Source organism: Melozone crissalis, unplaced genomic scaffold, assembly GCF_028551555.1.
Source record: "Melozone crissalis strain CALT ecotype California unplaced genomic scaffold, PUWL_Pcris_2 ptg000013l_1, whole genome shotgun sequence".
In the NCBI taxonomy this organism is placed as follows: domain Eukaryota; kingdom Metazoa; phylum Chordata; class Aves; order Passeriformes; family Passerellidae; genus Melozone; species Melozone crissalis.
In genome coordinates this window covers 13251054-13274703 of record NW_026535791.1, presented here as the reverse complement: position 1 = coordinate 13274703, position 23650 = coordinate 13251054, and the positions used below count along the sequence as shown (strand labels likewise).

Sequence of the window (23650 nt, the reverse complement as noted above, 5' to 3'; positions counted from 1 at the left end):
GAGTAGTCATTACATGATGCTGACTTGTCCAAGCAATTTTGCAGGAGAGATCAGATCACCAATACTGCCAACATGCACTCCTTGAACAGGTCACATTCCTTTCTAGGAAGACTATTTCCAAAATTATCTTCTTTCTTCATGTACAGTGAAATGCCAGAACTACACCCAGCGCTGACAATAAATTAACAGAACTCAGCTTATCATTTATTCTTCCACTGATGTGGCATTTTCCATTACCAAAAAATTGCAGACCTTAACAGTGAGTGGCTGTTTGGAAAACTTTGAACTCCAACTAAAGTATCATCTTCTCTCCTTCCTTTCTTGTTCCATGACACCAGACTGTGAATTCTTTGCTCATGATGCAAGTTCCACTGTGTGCCTACTCATTACACAAGCAAATCAACACACAGTTCAGAGGCTAGATCCAAGAAACTCTTTACTGGCTCCATCTCCAGGAGCAAAACTTCAGCCAAGCATCTTGTCAGACACCACCTGTGTTTCGGCATGACATCCAGCCCCACCTGTTGGCCCCAGGGATGGACACCCAGCACGACCTCACTGAAGTAAAATCCATATTCTAAGTGATGGTAAGACAAGTGCTCATATTAAGTCTCTTCATTTTCCTCATTCCCATTCCAGTTACTTTTTCCCCTTTAGAAAAGTCTATCACCATCACTGCTGTAGAATGGTGGATTGTTGACCAGCCAGCAACAAGAGAGGAAGCAACTGGAAAAAACCATCATCACCCACCAGAAAGAAAATACTTAAAGCCGAAATAAAAAAATAATCCCAAATTCCTCTCTCATTCTACAAACCCTAGAGTCAATCTGGAAAAAATAATACCACACCTTTGGCTAGCTATCTACTTGACTTTAAAAAAAGAAGATTTGAAGAAAGAAGCTGCCAACTACTAAGAAAGAGGAGCTATATAACAAATAAATAAAAGACAGAAATGCAAAGACAAGAAAACAGCTGTGTTTACTAAAAATTAAGCCTCCAGTAGACTTACTGAAATGTCAAAGTCAGCAGCTAAAAAAGCCTGATAAGAAAATGTCAATCAAAACACATTTTCACTTAGAAGTATTTACACTTCTTTCTACACATGCAAAACTACCTTTTGAAGGCAAACAAGTGTTTCAGATCATGGAAACAATGCAAGAACTACTTTAGGTGCTGAAAAGTATTATAGGAAGATGCTGGAGTCACTTTCACATAATTACTGGTTTACTTCTCCAGTAAAAGGGAAAAAATATAATGAGCATTATCTCTAGACCTTGAGATGCATTAAAATAATCAAACATTTTGGGAATCCCAGTCTCTTGGGAACAAGATGCCATTCCTGCATCAAAATCTAACTTCATATAATCTAATGTAACCTAAATCTAACCTGAGGTGGTAAGGAAAAACATCTGTTGACAATTTTGATATGGCTAATCCAGGATTTTCCAAAAAATTAACCTGAAAAGTTCCTTCTCTTTGCTGAATTGCTACCCAAACTCCCGCAATCCATACAGAAACACAAACATAATAAAATACAACTGATGCAATTGTTGGCTCTTGCCTATTTTATATTCTACATAAAACTTCATTTACTATGCAACTGATTTGGTAGAATTGATAACTTATCTTCATTTTGACCTTCCAACATGAGAGGTCAATGAACCAGCTTTAGGGGAAAAAAAATAATTCATAATTAATCCATTTGTTAATACTCTTAATGAAGTCTGCCTAAGAAGATGCTGCATGTTATAGGAGAGAGAAAAAACAGTAAATAGAATGTGCATGACAAAGAAAAGTTACCCCACTTCCTCTACCAATAAATGATACTGTTAAATACTCAAATGTACTGTTCCAGTCTTCTGATACTGGAACTGCTGGACATTAAGTGGCAAGAGCATAACAGCATCAGACATACCAAGCAGAGGTTTCTCAACCCTTAAAACATAATTAAGAGACAAAATGTTATTCTTTCAAGGCAAAAGTTGGAGTATCTAACATTAAGTATATCCACTGCAGCAGCCTCCTCCAAACTGCAACAGATGATATGCATCATGATACCAAGGCCACTTTACCTCAAATTCATCACTCAGTGGTCTTACTTCTATTAATGTTTTCACTTACATGCTTAAAGAAACTTATAGAAACAATTGTCTGTAACTAACTCAGAATTACTTTTGCTATTCCTTTGCAATTCTTACTGTCAAACTGGCACTTTACCTCTTCACTTTCACTTTGCTTAACTATTCTTTTTCTCATCTTTATTTCTAAAATCCTTTTTGATGGTTAGAAGTTGATTTCAACAGACCTATTTAATTTTTTTTGGACATAAATTGCAGATGGATTATACCTTTGGCATAAAACAGCTTTCTACCTTCTTTACTTTCTAAGGCCCTCAGGACTCCTGTACAAACACCATCACTAATTAAACCTCTTGATTTTTCCAAGTTTCTAAAGGAAGAAATTCAAACCTGTTTAGTCACCTATTTCTATTTATTTAATCTAATTAGAAATGTGACCCAAGATCACAAGCTGACTAATGAACCACCTTTTCCCAGAATTTTCACACTGTTTACCTGAGAGCAAGTCTAAGGCAATTCAGTGCTTATTGGGTAAGCTGTGTATCGAAATGATGCCATCACCTGCATCTCTTGGCTGCTCAGCCTGGAGAAGAAGAGGCTCCTCACTGTGGCCTTTCAGTACTCAAAGGGGGCTTAGAAAAAGAAGGGAGAGTAACTTTTTACACGGGCAGACAGTGATTGAACAAGGGGGAATGGGTTTAAACTACAAGAGGACAGAATCAGATGAGATCCCAGGAAGAAATTTACTCAGATAGCGGTGAGGACACAAACGGTTTGCTGAGAAAATTTGTGGATGCCTCGTCCCTGGCCGTGTTCAAGGCCACTGGACGGGGCATGGGGCAACCTGGTCTAGTGAATGGTGTCCCTGCCCATGGCAGGGAGGTTGGAACCAGATGATCTTTAAGGTCCCTTCCAACACAAACCATTCTGTGATTCTACAGTCTAAGAAAGAAATCCATCTGTGACATAATTCCTGGCAGTATCTCTCAGTAAGTGATATTCTTATACAAATCCAACTCCTGTGGCCCATAGCAGACACCATCAAAAGCTCTTAAAATTTTCTTGTGTCAAAGCAATGATATGCTTGACTGTTTTTCTTTATCCATAGTCTCTTCCTGCTACTTTACAGTCCATCACATCATTCACATCCCACATAATTCTGTCACATTTATTTCCTATACCTGGATGGTATTATCTCTTCTATCAACACTGAGCAGGACGATTATTTCTAAACATTTCCTTTACTCCATGTTTGCTTTCACATTGTCCAACATGGAATCATAGAATGATTTGGCTTGGAAGGGACCACACACATAATTTTGTTCCAACCCTTGCCATGGGCAATGACACCTTCCACTGGACCAGTTTGCCCAGAGCCCCATCCAAATCGGCCTTGAACACCTCCAGAGATGGAACATCCACAGCTCTCTGGGCAACCTGTTCCAATACCTCACCAACCAGAGCGAAGATTTTTTCCTAACATCTAATCTAAATATACTTCTTTTCAATTTGAACCTATTCCCCCTTGTCCTCTCACTACATTCTCTTATAAATAGTCTTGCCCCATCTTTCCTGTAAGTTCCCTTAATGCACGGGAAAGCACATCATTCATCAGCCCGAATAGTTTCTGATGGTGCTCAAGCATCACTCCTACAGCCCTCACCCCATTCGTAAGCTGAGTAAAACCTCTTTGCTGACTGTGCCTGATATTAGCAATTTCACTCGCCAAGGAAACGCCACGAAATCCTCCCATCTCCCACACAATAAACAAACAGTGACTGGTTCCCAAAGTATCCCTTCTTTTCCTTAAAACCACAACCGGGCCGCCAAGCTCAGCTCGCCTGTAGTGCCGCCGCCACCACCACCACACCTCTGCGCACCTGCGGGCAGCGCGCACGGGCACCACACACACGGGACTCCTGACGGGGCACACGCAGACAGACACACAGACAGACACACCGCCATCCCCGTTATCGGCCATTTACACACCGGGTGCCTAAGAAACGAGGCCCCGCGGAGCGCAGCCCCGGCCCGGCCCAGCACACGCAGCACGGGCGGCCGCGCCCTGCCCCGGCCCCGCTCCCGCTCCCCACCGCCGGCCGCCCAGGGAGGGGAAGCACAGGGAAGGGGGGGAGCCAAGCCCCTTCCCTTCCCTCCCCTTCCCACCCCCGTGCTCCGCCGCTTACCTTCCTTCTCCGAGGCGGCGGCGGCGGCTCCTCCCCCCGCCCCGGCGAGCCAAGGGAAGATGCTGCCGCGCTCAGGCGCCTCCTCAGCGCCGAGCCCGCGGGGAGAAGGGAAGGGGAGGGAAGCGGCTGGCACCTCCCAGGATCCACCCACTGCAGCAGGAGCCTGCCTGTGGTGCCGGGGCCGCTGTCCTCGGAGCCCGCGGGGAAGGGCCCCGCGGCTGAGGGGCAGTGCTGGCTGCCGGGGAGAGCTGCGGGAGAGGCTGGAGCTGTCCCAGGGCCTGGCCCCGGGATGACATGGCTGCTTTGGGAAGCGTCATGCCCAGAGCGAGCTCGGCGTCTCGGCGGGAGACACCACCCCTTCCCGCCTCCGAATCGCAGAATCAATCGGCTTGGGAAAGAGCTCTGAGGTGCTGAGCCCGCCCTGTGACCCGGCACCACGGTGACAGCCAGACCGGACACTGAGTGCCACATCCAGGCTCTCCTTAAACACCTCCAGGGACGGGGCTTCCAGCAGGTCCCTGGGCCGCCCGCTCCAGGCTGGTGCCTGGGCCAAAATACGCGTGTCAACCACACACATGGTCAAAAGGGAATGTCAAATATTGCCGTGCTGTTCCAACCTGCGATCGTTTAATTTTTTTTCCCAAAGGAAGTGAGGATATATTAAGTATTCTGTATCTCCTATGTCTTATGTCAAAAGTTAAGTACTCCCAAAGAAGATATGCTTGATAAGTTTTCCTGAAAGCGACAACCTGGCTGTTATGCCTGGTTGCGTCTCTTACCTTAAGTGTGACAACTGCCTGCTGTTTGGCTGTGGGAAATTCTCAGAGACCCTTGCTGCCATACCCAAAGATATTGTTACATTATTGCTGTGGAAACCTTATTCAGAAGGAGAAAGTTTGCTCTGGAGCTAAGGAACTCCCATCAAAAATTGAATTCCTTTATGACCTAGGGAAGGTGTCAGTTTTTCTTGTGGGAATGACAGCTTCATAAGGATGCTTTGACATTTTAAAGATTGATGTACTCAGATGCAAGCCTTTGGCTGTCCAAAAATGAGGTTTGTAAATGTACCTAAAGTTGCAAAAACCCCATCCTTAGTGCTACCAAAGGAGCAGAGGTTCCATACATGTATGTTCTCCATACTTGCTCTGTGGCATGGCAGTCTCGGTCCATGGGCTCCATGTGCCTTTCATCCCATTCTTCACCTATATCACACATGGAGTACCTGCAGTGCTGTGCCGACTACCAAGTGCTCCTCCCTGATGTGCTGCCTAGTGCACAGAATCAAAGAATCACAGAATGGTTTAGGCTGGAAGCTGAAGCTATTAATATTCAGATTGGCTGTAAAGCAAAGAGTATTTGTCCCCTAAAACAATTGTGTGTATCAGTTCTACAGTGCATATTTTAAAACAATATTGGGTATTTTTTTAGGAGTTATGCTTGATGTGACTCACAGCAGTGCTGTGTACTGTGTTAGTCTCAAAGTCACTCTTAAAAGAAGTGGAACAGGTGGTGTATTTGATCCTCTGAAACAAAATGCAGTTTAATATGGTGATATGCGTCCCTAATTCTACAAGAAATAGATGTGGATCTACAAGCAAACTGCATTCTGAAACATGTAGCTAAAGGATTGGGTTCAGTGAACAACAGCTGAATGACAGAGGATGTAAAAGTGAAAAAGGCTAATTTCATTCATGAATGTGCCCAGACAGGAATCAACAGTAATTGAAAGGTAATTTGCATCCAGTAATTAGAATTTAAGGTTATTAGGATGCTGCATTTAATGCTACTATACATTTGGATAGGGATGTTGAGAGTGGGATAGGCTGCATGAAGATGATCAATGGCTTGAAAATTAGACATAGCTAAAGAGATTATTTGTTTAGCTTATTGAAAAGAGTTTAAAGGTAATTGCAGTTTTTAGCTTCCTTACAATGAGAAAATATTAGGCACTGAGTGGCATTTTAATTTAATGGAAAAGAAAAAAACATAATAAAAAGCAGTGAAGATATATTAAAACCTCAGGAGTTAAAACGAGAAATGGTGCAAAAATTTCTGACAGGGAAAATGGAAAGTGGCCTCCATTATTTATGCCTTCAAGTAAAAACCTGATCCAGTTATTTCTGCCTTTCCTTTCTTGCCATTTTTTGAACTCCTGTCTTGTTTTCTTCCTTTCATTTGAACTATCCCTGGGTTGTTTTTCTTCTTTCCTAAATATAATGCCAAATTTAGAACTCAGCAGCAATGAAAGGAAGGGAATTGGGATGGAAAGGAATGCTCATTGCAGGGGAGTTAGTCTGGATGACCTTTAAAGGTCCCTTCCAACCCAAAACTATTCTATGATTGTGTGATTCTAATATGTGCCTGTCTCATCTTACAAGCAACTTGTAGATCCTTCCAATATTTCAATTAATGACTAAGATGAAGCTCATTCCATTTCTGTTTGACATGAAGCCAGGAAGGACTGATGGTGCACTGCAAGGCAGTCCAATTTTAGCTTGTACAGTAGCATCACATCAAAACAGGTAAACCTCATACTGGGATGTCCAAAAATAGTATCTTAAGGCAGAAAAGAAACATTGCCAGGTTGTGAGAAAATGCTACTGCAAAGAGCAAGGAGAATTTTTGATCACTGCATGATCAGGGAAAATATTGAAGCAAGGGAGGTTCAGCTTTGGCAATAGAGGAATCTGCTCTCACAGTGATAATAAGGAAGTTGGGAATTGATTGCCCAGTGAAGTTGTAGTTTCTGGGTTTGAAATTGTCGATCAAAATTAAAGTAACTTTTGTTGATCCTAATTCAGGTAATGAGAATGGATCCGATGACCTGCTGAAGTTCTTTCATCTTTTAGGATTTTATCATTAGTTCCATTGTACAAGAAATTTGCTCCATTGTAGTTTCCATGTACAGGAAAAAAAATACAATAAGAGGTACAGAATCTGCAGTTAAAATAGGAACAAATAACAATTTTTAATCAAAGCAAAATGTCTTTTGTATAAGTGTTGATTAATAAAAATATTTCACAATAACCTATTTTTTCCAAATGCTCGAGGAGTTTTATTGGCTGAATTTCCTTTTAAAAGCTGTTAAAGTTCATTGTTGTTTTTTGGGAGGATGGACTATTTTAAGAATGGAATAACAGACTACAAGTTAGATGTCATATGGCTGATAGAACAAATCTAGGAAGAATTGTCTATCGTGCAGTTCTATTTTCAGTAATGTCTTATAGGTTGATCCTGACAAGTATTTGCTTATATTCAAATGCAAGCTCTGTTGTGATTTTGCAATACTACCCATAGTGTTTGCAACAAATCAGAATTTTCCGAGTTTTGAAAAGTCATGATTATGGAAATATAATTCCTCATGATTTTTGAGTAAGCATTTCAACAGATAATCTCTGGCTCCCCTTCCCCTTGAATACAATTTTTGCTGCCTTCAATAGTACTGTTTTTCAGCCTAATTAATCTCTTTTGAGCTTTTCAGATATTTTAATAGAAATGCTGTTTCACTGTCAGTCTCTAGGAGCAAAGGCTCAAGTTTCCACTACCTCCATGCTTAGATATTACCTATGAAAAATTTGCTTTAAATTATTTTTAAATCTGTGAAGTGCAAACTTTAGTGATGCCCGTGTAACTTAGGAAAACAGTTTTCTTTTGGAGTTACATCATACTGTGTACAAAGAAGAAAACAGGAAAGAAGCTAGATCTGTGACTATTACCATTTTCTACAAGCACTGTCATTTAATTCCTTGCAAAGATTCTATTTCTAGCACCACAGATATTCTTTTTCCCACAAAAAAGGTTACAGACAGGAAATGTTTTGGATAGTGTAAAAACATTTCCTGATAAACATTTTATCACAGCTTGATAACCATTTCCTGTTGGTAGGATTTGTTTTGAATATTGACATTTTGTTTGCTTTCTTGCTATAATTAACACACATATGGGATCTGGCTAAGTGTGCTCATCCTGTTAAACAAAGATTTTGACAAGTCACAGGTTTAATTATAATGTCATGCAAGAGTTTATATTGTCCATTTCCCTTCATTTCAACTTTGTCTGAAGCACTAAATGAAGGAGCAATACACAAGCAGCATTCTGGGAATGGGGAATTCCCAGAAGGGTGGAGTTTCCTCAATATTCCAAATAGAGCATTGTCTGCTGTGAGCCCAGTGCTTTCAGTGAGCTTCCAAAATAACTTTAGATGAGAAGGTGGGACTTCACATAGGATCTTGTTGTTTGATACAGACTTGGACTTGAATTGACCTGAAGAATACCAGAAGAAATTTGTCACTTTTAAGTGACAAAAATGTCACTTTTAATTTTAACTTTTAAGCAGTTTTGAAGCATTGTCCTTGCTAAGGAGAGTTCATTCAAGAATTGTGAAATTAATCAAATTTTTTAGCTATCAAAATATCTTTTCAGACAGCAGATCTGCTTTTGCCATTTTTGTACCTACCTACTTACTTTGTAAGTGGTGAGAGCATCGCTACCATACAGCTGAGTCTGGTTCTCAGTCACACGAAGATCACAGGCATATTTTAGCTATGCCTCTGCTAAACTGTAGATGGCCAGGACACTGCCTCTCCCTGCCTGGAGGCATAGCCCAGCTCATGTCCATATTATTTAGGGCTGTATTCCCCTTAAATTCAGATTGGCCAATCAACACTACATCTCAAATGGCCCTGGAGCTGCCCTGTGCTGTTTGTCATCCTGTGGCCTTCAAGCATAACTTTGCCTATGTCTGCAGGGTTTTTTATCCAGGTCATTGTATTTGAAAGTGGCTATTCATTGCCTTTTGTTTAAAAGTTTCATTTCCACAGTGTTCTTTCCCCCAGTTTAAAAAACAAAATAAAAAAATATGTCACTTAAATGAAAGCATGTAGTATTTGAGGGTGCAACACCCGCTGAGATAGCATTGAGGGAGTCTGTAGGGAGCAGATTTGGAGCAGGGTTATCCACAGAGCCCACTGGAAATGGTGTTTAAGTGCACTACTCTTGAACTGTTCTAGTTGGCACAGGCCGAGTCTGCTGGGGAATCAGCTAAGCAGCACCCTGGGTGATCAGAGGTCAAGTGGTCAGGCATGGGGAGTTTATGGAGTCTAAATAACACTTTGCCTTAAGCTTTATGTCTGTTGGAAAGCCCTGAGGAAACAAGAATATGGAGGTCAAGCCTTTGGGAAAAGCCTACATGCATAGGGTTGAATTTGAAAAAAAAAATTAAAATTATTAGTGTGTTGTGGATAACTATGTTTTGCATGCACATCCTGAATGTGTTCTTGGGAAAATATCCAAGGAAACAGAATTTGGTTGTGTCTTTTGGGGGTTTGTTTGTTTGCTTTTAATTAGACTGGAAGAGAGTAAATAAAGTGTTCTTACAAAGAGTTGGTCCCAGTCATGCAACCCAGTGCTGACTGCACAATTTATTAAGGCATCCGAAAGAAGGTGGCATTGATGTAATCATACATGTCCCTCACTAAGGATGAGTGTAAAAATATGAAGCGTTTGTGGACCAGGAAAATGAACTCACAACCTTGATTTATGTAATTCCAAAAGGAAAGAAAATTGGTTGCACTGAATCCAGTAATGGTGAGGCTAAAGTAGATTGATTTTCTATTATTGGACTCTAACAATAAGTAATAAGTAAGGCAAAGTAAATGCTATTTATGGATAGTATATTGTATCCATTATCATCATCTGCTTTCTGTGGAGCAGACATCTTAGCAGACATTGCCTTTGACCCTCAGGAATAAAACAATTTCCTGTACTAAAAATGTAAAATTTATGGCAGCATGTGTTTGATGAAGTGTAACATTTTTCACCAAATTGCCTTTAGTTGTGTAACTGTGTTATTGAAAGACAAGGTAATTGCTAATTTCAAGCAAATGCTTTAGCATTGCTCTCAGATATCTTTCTGGAAAGGAATATACACAGTAACCTTATAAGAGGTAATGACTTATATCTCAGGTTTTGTGGGATTTCTGTTATTTGGTGCAAACAATTTAAAAACAGTCTGGATTTTTTTCCATTGGAAATAATTTGCAAGTCACTCTCTGGGCTGTTGAAAAGCTAAATAAAATCAAGCAATTGCTTTTTGGATGTGTATTAGTATATTAGTAAGAATGTTAAAGATGATAGAAGCATCCCATTTTATCAGAAGCCAAGAGCAATGTTACATTATTTATGGTTGCTATAAAATGTGAACTTCTAAAATTAATTGTCAGAAGAAGGCTTTTTTTTTTTTTTTTTTTTTTTTCAATGTACGGCATTAATCCTAAGAGTTCAAAAAAAAAAGTAGTTTTCCTCCTGCAATTCAATTTTCAGAACTTTCCATTTTAAGATTCTGGAAGTGCTAAAACTTTGCATGAACAAGTCAAGGGAGAGCACTCAGCTGAGATTGCTCACCACAAGGGTCTCCTGCTGAGAAGTCTCTGAGCTATGAGTGTTCAAAGCCTAGGATAATATTTGGAGGAAGTTTTGTATTTACTTAGCCTGTTCTTTTCTAACTCACTGCCAGAGAACAGATTTTGTTAGAAGGCCTGACCCTTTATGGCACTTTTCCCATTATATGTCCTTATGTAGAGGATGTTGAAGTATGTGTCTAGCTTTTGACACTGCATAACACTGATATGCACTTTTTCTTTCCTGTGAGGAAATGCTCAATGCTTTCTGGGATTGGAGTATTTTTTATATTTTGTTTTTAATGGAAGCATTGTTGCTGTTTGCTGATGTAAGGATTCTTCTCTGTTAAGGTCAGAGGGAGTGAAGATTTTGGACAAGTCAGAAATTCCCTGTAAGACCAGCTGGGCAGCCAGGCATGCCCCAACCCACACTGAATCTAACATTGAAGGTATCTGATATACTACTATATTAAAGCATGCAGAAATTAATAACTTTGAAAAGATAGCATACTATATGTTCTGTATAAATGTATTTTATTTCTGTTAGCAGCATTGTAGTATTCTACCATATGCTCATTATGAAGTCTACTCCATATATAGATCTTGATACACTTAAAATGCTACACTAATCTGTGATATAGCAACTCTACAGATGATTTACAGAGCACCACACATAAGGGAAATAGATGGTCATGTTTATTAAACAGCTACATCAAAAAATAAACTGAGAATTTGAAATTAATATTAATCAATTAAGCAACAAATCTGGGTCTACTTGAGGAAGTGATCATGTTTCATTTTCCCCAAAGTGATGTGTAACCATTAGTTCTTGAAATACATGGGGAAAGGAAAATAAACAAGTTGCTCAGGGGAAAAAGCTGGAGCTATAAACTGGACATGGACAATTTGAGTTTTTAACTTCATTTGAAATATTCCTGAAACCCTTAATCTTTCCCAGTGACAGGAGTCTTTGGATCACCACAAGGTTTCAATGTTCTTTTTTGTAGCCTAGGAAATCACTCACACTGCGCTTCACAGCTTTTTCATGTGTTTCTCTAAGTGCAAGTCATGATGTGTGACAATTCATCAGTCACCCTGTCAGTTTCTCTTTCCATGGAAAAATGAAGGTGGTTCTGAAAAACTTGATGGAAATTCTGCCATTCAGGGGAGCTTTTGCTTTTGCGAGAGAAACTGGAAGAATAGAGAAGCCTTGCCAAAATGATTATTTTGTCCTAATTCTAATGTCAAAAACTTTAATCTAAGTAAAATGAATTTATTGGAGTCATAGATACAAATCATGCTTTACAGTTTAGCAATGGAACAGAATAGTTGATCTCAAATTCTTGATTTGCATGGAAAGTGAATTACATATAGTTTTTGTTCCACTTAACTTTTTTGTCTTTAAGGGGTATGGTTTTTCTCTTTTATTGCTCCAGCTCATGAGCACCACATGTTCAACAGTTTTCCTTTGCTTCTCTTTCCTCAACTCCCCTACCTTTCCTTTGAAAGGTCTTCTTGAAAATCTCAGAAATGGGATGAAATTGCTTCAATTGAATCTTGCCTCTGGCCTGGTCATTAAATGGCCAAAGCAGGGCTCTGACCCTTAAAACAATAGATGCAGGAGTCCAGGAAGTGCTTTTGATATGTAAATCACATTCTTCAGTAGAGTGTTTGGCCCAGACCTGTAATTAAGCACCAAAACAAAATTACCATTTCAGATGCCACTCCTCTTTGCTACTTTCTCTGGGTCTGAGCATCATGCATAAGCACTAGTGTATGCTATAAACAAGTCTTGGGGTCAAGTTTGGGACACACAAATCTTCTAGGCCAATGTTCAAGGAGTACAAGTGATGGTCAATTCCACTTCTTTCAGTCGTGGAGGTCACATGGTTTTGCATTCACCGCAATTTCACTTGTGATCAGTGGTGTTCTCTCTTGCATTGTCTTGAGATAAAGACAGAAGGGTCCCTACTGGTCCTGGCTATCCAAGGAATGTGTCTGAATTGGCCTTCTCAGGAAGAAGTCTAATCACCCTAAGTAACTTGCCTCCCATCAGTGGATTAGTATTTCTTCTGTCTGAAACATTAAAATCCTACAATGTTAAACATTCTTGCTGTGAACTATTTCCTCTCTCTTCCTTTTCAAATCCAATACAGAGACTGAAGTAGAAAATGCATTGATCAAAATCACAGAGGGTTTCAGGTGCAGCCAGAGATGTAATAAGCCCTCCTGGGGGAAAGTTCAATGCTTTCAGTACAGCCTGTTCAGTCTTTCCTTTGTTTTCTAACTGCAGAGAACAGTTATCAACTTTGTGCACTGCTTTGTTATGTAGATGTTGGTTCTAAATATTTATTTGTAAAAAGGCTGGGAGTTGGATAATGGATGGAACCACCTTAGCACTGAAACCCTTAAGAACTCCTGCATGTATCACTTTCAGAAGTTCACCTTACAGGTATGCATTCCACTGACCCCATTTTCAAAGGGTAGACTTGTTCTTGTCACTGCTCCACACCCACACCTTTCTTATCTGCAAATCAGGCCTACCATCACTAAAGGTATTCTATTCATGTGAAGGAGGACTTTAATGGCAGAACACACTTTTAGCCCACAGCTCATGAAATAATGTAATGGAGGCAGATTAAACAAACAAACAAACTAACTAAATTTTAAAAATATGTGTATAAAAGCTAACATGTAACTGGAAGGTAGGACTCCAGCTGCCAGGTAACTGGGTATACCATAATGGTTTATGCTAGCCCTGAAGTTACTTAACCCCATCAGACAGGAACAGCAGTCTCCAGGCACATCAGGATACAGCTGGATCACATCTTGATTCGCTCTTTTTCAGCAAGTCCCATGGTCTGGGTGGATGAGTTGAAGCAAGATCAAGTGGAAAAGAAGTGTAAAGTTCTCATTTGGAGGAAAGAGGATAAGCAGCAGAGCTGTGCCCCAGTTTAGCTGCTTGCTCGAGCCAGTGCCACCAGGCTTTTCTGGGCAGCATCCTTGTAGCAGATGGAAAGGATTTAAGGAGAAAGGCTCGCTTGGACAATGACCACCAGCCAGAAGAGGCTGGCACTTTGTTTATTCAGCTAGAGAAACTCTCTAATGAGACCAGTTTCCTCCCTGAGGAGCCTTCTCTTTCCCCAGGCAAGGAGAAGAATGAATATTTGAATTTCAATAACTTCTGAAAATGCACAAAGGCCTAATTTCTCAAGGACTTGACTGTGTTTCCCAACCTGAGTCCAAATGCCATTTCCAGATCTGTATGCCTGTATATCCAGTGGCTTTCTCTCAACTGACATCTGGGCCAATGCAGATTCCAGACCTGATTGTCACAGACATATTTTATGAAAAATCCTTTTGCTGGGATTTTTTCTTCTGAGAGGCTGAGAGGCCTCAGAAATGAAATGCAAACAATAATTATCTGCTGCTGTGCATCTTTGATTGGTCTCATGTGGTTGTTTTTAATTAATGGTCAATCACAGTCCAGCTGTCTTGGACTCTCTGGTCAGTCAAGATTTTATTTTCATTCCTTTCTATTCCTTGCTAGCCTTCTGATTAAATCCTTTCTTCTATTCTTTAGTGTAGTTTTAATGTATCATTTTCTTTTAATATAATACATATAAAACAATAAATCAGCCTTCTGAAACACGGAATCAAGATTCTCGTCTCTTCCCTTGTCCTGGGACCCCTGTGAACACCACTACACCTGACCTGTGTAGTTGCACCTGTAAGAAGGAAGATTGACTGTGAGCACTGCAGGGCAGTACAGGCTGGAGACCTCTTTTCTCATGTCAGGGAGCCAGATTTCATTAATCTTTCATGTCCATTGCTACTTCCCTTTTGGGATAACATGGACCAAGAAAACCCAAAGAATCCCTGAAATGGCCACATGGAACTTTGCCCAGCACACCAGTCTCTCCTTGTCCCTATGAGTGCTGGTGAGGATGAAAAGCAAATGAGAACCCAGGCCTTTCAACTGGGCCAGTATCCAGCTGTGCTCACTTCCCCAGGACATTTATGTGTCTGAGGCTGGAAAATGGCTTTTTGGCAGGTTTCATAACAATGTGGAATCAGGAACTGACATTCTATCCATGTCCCATCTTCAGTGCCTAAGTCCTCTGAGGTTCTCCAAGTGAAGTGCTTGTCACTCCTTCCCATGCATCATTAATGGAAGCACTACAGTTTGATGTTTCTGCCAGGATAGTTTAACCAGCCAAGAGAATGAACATTACATCAGCATTGCAGGATTTGCTAAGTAAACAAAAAATATTAAGATGCCATCTATTTTGCTAGACAGATTTAAGGGAGTGCATCAGTAACTAGAGAACAGACTTGCTCTTAGCACATTTTCAAAATTTTTTTGTTTGTTTGTTTTGGAACTGCTTATCCATAAAAATTCAACTGCCCCACACACACCTTTCCAAAAAAAAACCCCATCTGAATTAGGAAAAAGAAATGTGCTGTTATGGGCAAACACAGTAACGTTGCAAGCTGTGATTGGTATTGCTGCTGAAAGAGAAGTTTGCATGGGAATATCACATATTAAGTATTATTACAACCACATAAAAATTTCAAGTAAAAAGCATCTCTAAATATCTAATCAGATCCCTGAGATGCTGGGTGCCATTTGTTTCCAGATAATAAGTTTTGATCTCCTCAGAGTTGTGGCCCATAACATTTCAGGAGACATAGGTAGAATATTGTTTAAGAATAAATTTGGATTAAGAGGCTTGGGCACAATGCACTTCTGGTACTTAATGCTCAAGGTTTGGGGGAGCACACCAAAGCACAGCCTCTCAGTCTTAAGAAACCCTCCAAAGATTTCTTTATGTTTCTGCTGCAAGCCCAAAGCTTAAAGCATTTCTTAAACCTCTCCCTGACCGTCTACACTTCTCTCATCCCAATTTAAGGCTGCTTATACTTCCCATCTCCCTGGCTGACAGCAGGGCCAGTGTTCCTCCAGGAAAGAACATGGAGTGGTTTGTCACTCATGTCACACGTGTCAGCCATGTGATCCAAAATGGTTTGGAGAGGTCAGGCACAGCTGAGCTGGTCTATAGGGATGAAAAACACTTGGAGAACCCCCTGACAAAGTGGTAAGTTTTTCTCTGGACATACAGTTTAGACTTTCACAGTTTTTTTTTGTGACCAAGCAGCAAATCTGGTCCCAAAGTAGTTCAAGTTTGCTTTTGCAGACCAATGCTGAATAATGAGGTAGAATGCAACTCCCCTCATTATTTTGGTGGCTCTCACACTGGACTCCAGAGCATCTTGCTACTTCTCTCCCTGCATCCATCATGTTTAACACAGCATTGTATCACCCCAGTGCTTATCAGTTTGCAGTACAAATGCAATTGCATGAGTGCTACTGGAGTTATGTGGCTGCAAGCAGCACATCTGAAAAGTGAGGGTACTTAGGTCAAATACTGAAGATTGTTTTAATGATTTGCTTCAGACCATGAGCAGGGTTGTATAACCTGACTGCCAACACTTTCAAGATAATTTAGTGACCAAGTACTTTAGGGCTTCCATTCTAGGATCACCTAATTCAGGCATGACTGTGACATGAAGGGTGGCCATTCTGCAGCTGCTGGTGGTGCTCCAGTGTCACATCCTACACACTGTACACGGACACCACAGAGCAGCCAGCCAAGAGGAACAGTGCTGAACGTGGCTCAGTCTTACTTAATTATGTTTCTTATCATCCTCACCTGTGTGTTATTTCTTCCAGATGGAGCTGGTCAAGCTGCTTCAGCCATGAAAAAACAACATCAATCAGGAGAATCTCAAAAGACAGAAGTTGTCATGAGCAAATTGCACTGAATAAAAAAAGTAAAAACACCAGCTTTACTTATAATGTGTAACCTGATGTCTGTATTTGTCTTGTCTCTACCACAGCCTACTTTTCAGGTCTTTTAAGTACTTCCACAAAGGCAGATTCCAAAAAACCCTTTAGGCCAGTGGAACCACATGGAGTTTTCTCTAAAGGAAGGCAGGAAGGGAGGGAGGGAGGGAGGGAGGAAGGAAGGAAGGAAGGAAGGAAAAGATGAAGCCCAGTGGTCTCTTTTACCTTATAATGACAGCAAATCAACCATAAAATATAGTCCATATATCTCAGTCCCTGGTAGTCCTTCCTGGTAACCGCCATTTAGCATCTGTTTGAAAGGCCCCCATGTTCCTTCCCTTACAGAAATTGTTCAGGGGAAAGCAAATTTGTCCTCTGGTTCAATGCTTTGGTGTTGCCAGGACACAGGTCCATGCAAACAACCTTTAAGCTCTTTAGGGCTAAGCAGCAATTATCCAGCTTTGCCAGCTGACTGGCTGACTTGCTGCCAGGGGACTGAAGCAAGGCTGGAGACTTCTAAGCATATTGCCTGACCAGCGACAGAGCATGCAGGGTACAGATTAGCTTGGTTCAGTGGACAGAAAAAGAAGCAAAATGAGGCTAAATGGGGTTTGGTCAAAATAGATATTTTTTCACTGGGTGCAAGTTTCATATAGAGAATCCTGGGATGGAGTTATTCAAAATTTTAAGAAAAGTTTCTTCCAACTCCAGTTAACCAGAAGTATTCCTTTGGTGCAATTTTGTCCCCCACAGGGGCTTCATGTATTGGGAATTGTTCTTCAGAATCTCTTTCTTCGTCTTTTATTCCCCCTTAGTGGAATTTCTTTCTAAGGGAGACCTATGGTTACAATCCTATCTAAAAAGTTCTCTTCTGTCCTCTACCCAATCTTCTAATAGCAAACTTTAACTTCTTCTACCTGTTTCTTTGTATCCAAATGACTAATCAAACCTGAAATTTAACTGGGAAAAATCAGTTACAGTGAAGCAAAAAACCGAACAAACACTGGCTTGCCTTTGTGAGTACTAAATTAGGGATGCAGCTTAACTTCAGTATCACAGCCTAAATTAAGGAAGCTTTAAATTATATTTGAAGCTTCAGTTTGTTCGTTGCTCTGCTTGAGCAACAGGAATCTTGATGGGATAGAGTTCTATGAACCAAGGTAATTAGGAATTAAAATATGAACCAAAAAGTGCTATTCAAGTTGTACTTTAATCTTCCCAGCACATGCAGGCTTTGCCATCTATTCTATGGGAAAATGTTTCAGAGACAGGCAAAAAATACATAAGCAAATAAATAGGGATAGAAAATAATCTATGTGAAGAATGCCAGGCTAAAAGTGAGTCTTTTTATTATGTGGGATATCAAGAGGAATCTGGCTCGATTCTCCAAAAATAAGAGGCCTCCCACAAGTGTAAATGACTTCCCTTGTTAATGAATCTAAAGTATTCCTTCCTTCATGCTGTGAAATGCCATGATCTCTTAAGCAGGGATGGGAGTTGATGGTGACATGAGCTGAGAGCAGTGTTTGTGTTCCTCAGTGAGGCCAGATCCAGCCCCCACACAAGAAGGCACCACAGGTAGGAGCATCTTTCCTACCTTTAGATATCCACAGGGTAGGCTATACAATCACCCATGAATCCCTTCTAATCAGTGAAGGACAATCCCCATTGTGAGGGGCTGATTTACTTTATTTTAGGTGTCTCCTGTTGCGGCGAGGGGTGTAGGGTGTAAGAGGCCAAAGGTCCGGCTAGCAGAAGGTGAAAGGCCGACACCTCTGCTGCGTCGAAGGCCAGCCCCCCTTGGCGTCTTGGCCTTGGGCTGGGCTGGATGGCGGACAGGATTCGCGACGCGGAGGAGACGAGGAAAGGAGCGACCACTTGCCGGGGGTGGAAGTCGGTTTATTGATGGTAGGTAGGCACCAACAGAGGGAAGGCACCAACCACCAAATGGCACCAACAGGTGGAGGGCACCAACCAGCAAAATGGCCAGGGACAATGGGAGAGGCAAGGTTTTAAAGGCAAGGGGGTGGAGAAGGGAGGGATGCCCAGCTAGCCAATCAGGAAAGGTATGGGGAGGTACATAACTTAACTGACATACAAGAGTAACCACTAAATACAAAGTAAAGGAGGGGCCCTGGGACCACAGCCAACCACAACCCTCAGAGAGAAGAAGGTTCTCGAAAACTAGGAGGAGTGGGGGAGTGATTGACTGGGCCCAGGGAGGAGGAAAAGTTTACTTATAAGGACAAATAGGGGAGGAGAAGTTATATAACTTAGGTGACTGACAAACTGAGGGGGCAGGGGTAGCCATGGAAACATAACTGACAAAGGGCTTGTGGCGGGAAAACTGGGGAGGACAGAACCATTTTACATAAAACGGGAGGGAACAATACATAAAATGGGGGAACAAAACGAGAAACTTAAGAACACACTACAACATCCTGTGGGACAAGGTGAATTAAATCCTGGTAGTGGCCCTTTCTCTCTGCTAAAATAGTTGGAATTTGGGATGGTGACTGGCAAGAAGTCCTTGTTTGGTGGGATAAATCCATCACTGGCTACTAGGCTTCATGGGAACATGGCCGTTTACAAGGTAACAGCATGACAACCTGCTGAAATGCACTGAGATTTTGGAAAATCTTCTGATATTTAGAACTTGAAGTTGTCTCTTTGGCAGTGTGTGCAACACTGTAGTGAACTACAAATGATAGTTGATGCTTTTGGTAGATTTTCAGCAGGACAAATCAGTTTAGGTCACACTTTTTTTACTCTGATGCAAAAAAATAAAAAATATCTGTTCTCTCACTCCATCAGGAAAAGCTGAACATAATCTTTGAACCCACAGGCTTAATTTTAAATTGATAACTTCTCTGGGTATTTAAATTGAAATGAAGATATTAAACAACATAATTAAAAAAAAATCTTGATAGCTCTTTAGAACAGTTACATAAAAAATATTGGATATTGGATATTATTAGTTTCACTATGCACTGGGTTACTTAAAACTGCTTTCTGAAAATTCCTAAACCTGTAGGTTTAATTATTGATATCTATTCTTGTCACTGACTAGCTCTCTCTTTTTTGGTCATGCTAATAATAATCCTAGTACTATTTCTCTCTCTTCCTATTTTGTGGATGTTCCTCACTGTCCAAATTTTTCCTGGAGTTTTAAACCAGCTTTACTAAAAAAATAAAAGTTCATATGATCACTTCATTTTCTGACCTCTCCTCATCCCATCCCCTCAACAAATGACTTTTACATTTCTTGTCCTGTTTCAACCAAATGAAACAGAGGGAGAAAGGTTTTCAGAATAATTACATTCCTAGCAGATCTGTGAAGACTGACAGCTCAGAAGAGGAAAGAGCTGGACAAAGGGCTCTGCTGGTGGACAAACAAGCAGACCTAGGTCGTGGCACTGCTTTGGCCCCAGTGTGCAATTATTTTTGTGGTCCTTAGAGATTCCAAGGGGACTTGGGGGAAAGTTGGGCTACTGTGGTAGCACTTAAGTGCACATTAAAGGAGGGGACCCAAATCAAGAAATCTGATTTACGTATTACTTGTGTCTTGCATGAATCAGGTTCTTTGAAGGGGCCTTTTTTTGCCCTCTGGTTTGTTTTTCTTCACTTTACCCTGTTTAAATGAACTGATAAGAGTTTTCTAAACTTGTGCAAATAAGCAAACAGACTGAAAACAGAGTCCATTTGACCTTGGTTCACTGCCTCAGAATAAGCTTTTCAGCGTGTTTTCAAGAAAAGTAAGTAAAATTCCAGGAAAAGTGATGTGTGATCTCAGTTTTAACGTGAACTCCTTGAACTCAGAATTAGGGCTGCTATTACTGTACCAGAGAATGACATACACTGTGGATACACTGCAATTAGTGTTACATTTACTCACTACTTGTGGAAGCCTCAGATGGGATTGTGGCCTCTGGGCTTGAAGTATTACAAGTGCATGTGTGCAAGAAGCAGAATGAGACACAAACAGAAGCAAAGAACACTCAATGAAGTTTTTTCTGTAGATTAGACATGGCCAAGAACTTTTCACCAAGGCAACTATCAGTACAAAATGCCAGTTATCTGAAATGAAAACTCCTTTTTGTACAAATGCATTTGTTTCAGTTTCATTATCTACATGTGATAGGAAGAACTCCTGAGCTTGGGGTGCCCTGTGCAGAAATGTGTTGCTGTCTGAAGGAAAAAAACCTCTCTGGAAGTTCACATACTGGGTATGAAGCTCAGTCCTGGAACTCTTATCACAACTCCCTCCCTGGATGTCCTGCTTATGGAAGGATCCATGTGAGCCTGGTCATGGGAGCTTCTCCTTGACAAAGCTTGGGGTGAGCTACCCACAGCCCTAAAAGGGGCAGACAGCACCTCCACTGTGGGCTCTAACTCCAGCTGGGATCTCATTGTAAGAGGGAATTACCACTTTGTAAGGAGGAGGTCATGGTGCATCTGGCACTCACGTGATTTGGTGATTTTGTACCAACTGGGTAAAACCCTTTACCCTGTAAAGTTGTTAACACTCTACCACAGAACAGATTTTAACCCACCTTGGCTGTGAAAATGAGGTATTTTGAAATTCCTGCTTTGTGACATCTTGAGGCAACTGAAAGAGAAAAATAATATTAATAATTAATATGATTTTTACTCCTTATCGCATATAGGCCCTGAAACCTATGTCTTAAAAGTTCATTATCTGGTATGGGGATTTGGTACTTTGCTGAGTAGCATAGAATCAAAGAATCATAGAATTGTTTAAGTTGGAAAAGACCTCTGAGAACATTGAGTCCAGGCATTAACACAGCACTGCCAAGTCCATCACTAAACCCTGTCCCTATGTGCCACACCTACACACCTTTTAAACACCTCCAGGGATGGTGGCTGGGGTTGGTGGGATCAACACAATCTTCCAGTAAAGTGCTGTTGGATTTTGAAGCCTAAATACCCTTTTCCTATTGTTCTTTTCTGGGAGTACTTACAGTACTTTTTAAACTTTCTTTTTCCCCCTCAAAAATGGAAATAAGCTATTTTTTTTTCCTGGCAGTTTCATAGATTATAATTACTTCTACCATCACAGAATTATGTTTTGAACCACACATTGTAAGGCAGATCATTGTGTTTGGACTGATGGACACCCAGACTTGCAGTGAACCAAGGCAGACAGTGTGATTAATGAGTTTCTGGCCTCAAAATTTACATCTGGGTTGGAAAAGAAAGTTTGAGGCAAAATTTGGAGAGAGAGTTAGTGTGGATTAGCCTGTTTAAACAGAGGGAAGATTATGGAGAAATCTTCCTAATTCAACTCCTCTTTGTGCTGGCAGCTTTATTTCAAGGAGTGGCAGAATTATGTCCCACTCCTGCAATGTACAGCTGACATTGGCTGATTACTGCAAATTAAGACAATCTGCAGACTAATTTTAGATGTGTTGGAAGTGAAGCAAAGAATCAGGAAGTTGTTGCTTTCAATTTTGTTGTGAGACTGTTCTCTCTTAGGGAGAATCACATGATATGTATGCATTTATTCATAACAAAGTACATCAGACACATGGTATTTCATCATCTCTGGTCTCACAGGCCACATGCCAGTGAAAAATAATTACAAGAATTGGCTTTGGTGGCATTTATGCCCAAGGTGCTAGGCCCAGCACCTGTGTTTCTGAGCAAACAGGCAGGGAGGGATGGAAAAGCACAATTCGTGGGATCTAAGCAACTGTGGGACATAGGAGAAAAGAGGGAGCCATTGTGTCCTTGCAGTCAGGAGCAGTTCTGCTGACAGCAACCCATTCCTGTTCCTTGGGCTCTGCACCCACACTCTATCTGTGCTCTCAGCAGGTTGTATAAGCACAGTCAAGCTCTTGTTTTCATGCAGGTGTAAGCTTTTGATATTCTGACTTAAGTTAAAGCTTTTGTGTAGGATCCTTCTGAGCAAATTGGACTGTATTGTGTCAATGCCTGTGTCTGAGCTGGTTGTGAATCATTAGAGAGGGGCAGTGGTGTTGGGGCCTAATTCCTTTTTAAATGTCTGAACTGAAATGAATGCACTGCCTCAGACGTGCCTGCTCACTTCTTTTTACTGTAAAGAAAGCACGGGATACAGGTGAAACTACACAGATTGTAGCTTGTGTACAATTTGGCACTAATAGGAATTCTACTTCAGAAACAGTGGCACCTTAAAACCAAATTTTAATTTTTCCTATTACTATAATAGTGTCTTACAGCTTGCTTGGAATTTACAGTAAGACAGTGTTTAGATTGCAATTGCCACTCAGAATTAAAAGGCACATTGAACATTTCCTGTGACCCTAGCCAATGCTGCATGAATTGAATCAGATCATGGATGTAACAAGATATTCAGTCTGAAATAACTGAAGACAAGAGAGCAGTGCCAACACTTTAAGCTACTGTAGAGGGAGAAATTACTGAGTTGAAGCAAAATGGTTTCAAAGTTTGACTCCTGGCCACAAATCAGGCAGTAATTAGACCATGGAGAAAAATTCTGACAGACCATAGATGTATGTAGATTCAGAAAATAAGTAAAGGAAGAGGTCACTCTTAGTTTTACTGAGGTCTATAATTGGTTCTAGATTTTATTCTGGATTGCCTGTAATTTGATAATTCCCACTGTGCTCCTGGAAGAGCACAAGAAGGAGCAGGGCAGGTAGATTGCATAACACCGTGCAGCTGTGTTTGCTTGTGAAGCACAGCACTGTTTGTTGTACCAGCCTGTGCGTGCTGCCATGTGTCCATAGCTATAACTTGTCACTCTGTTTGCTTATACCTGATGGGAGATGTTGGAAATGGAAGTAAAGTCTCCTTTCCTAAAATATCTTTTATTCCTGTGAAACTTCACTAAAGTAGCTTGCTATAACACGGCTGTTTTCCTAACATGACAGTAGTAACCAAAGGTTTAATTCAAATATTCCTACTCAAGTGTGTAAATCATTGCAGCAGCTAATTCCCTTAGTAGGGAGAAATACAGGAAGAATGATACTGTATGCAATTTTACCCAAAGACAGTGATACTTACATAATCATACTCCATAAATAAAGTTTCCATATACAATTGGGTATGTTCCAGATATGCAGTGATGTGGCTTTTCCACCCAGAGCCGCAGGAAAAGGGGAAGATGAGAAGTGA

At 40.9% G+C, this 23650-nt stretch overlaps 1 protein-coding gene across 4 annotated transcripts in view; it reads right to left on the bottom strand.

Moving 5' to 3' along the window:
• LOC128934099 (RCC1 and BTB domain-containing protein 2) overlaps nucleotides 1–4348 on the bottom strand; it is a 29647-nt gene extending 25299 nt beyond the window's left edge. For 2 of the 4 annotated variants that reach the window (XM_054271421.1, XM_054271425.1), the window contains exon 1: nucleotides 493–559. In XM_054271421.1, coding sequence (XP_054127396.1) covers nucleotides 493–506 — 14 coding nt within the window. In that variant the 5' untranslated portion in view covers nucleotides 507–559. Of the gene's footprint in view, nucleotides 1–492; nucleotides 560–4067; nucleotides 4117–4264 lie in introns of those variants that run through there. The other 2 variants (XM_054271422.1, XM_054271424.1) reach the window with 2 other exon arrangements.
• Between the last annotated feature and the right edge of the window lie 19302 nt (nucleotides 4349–23650).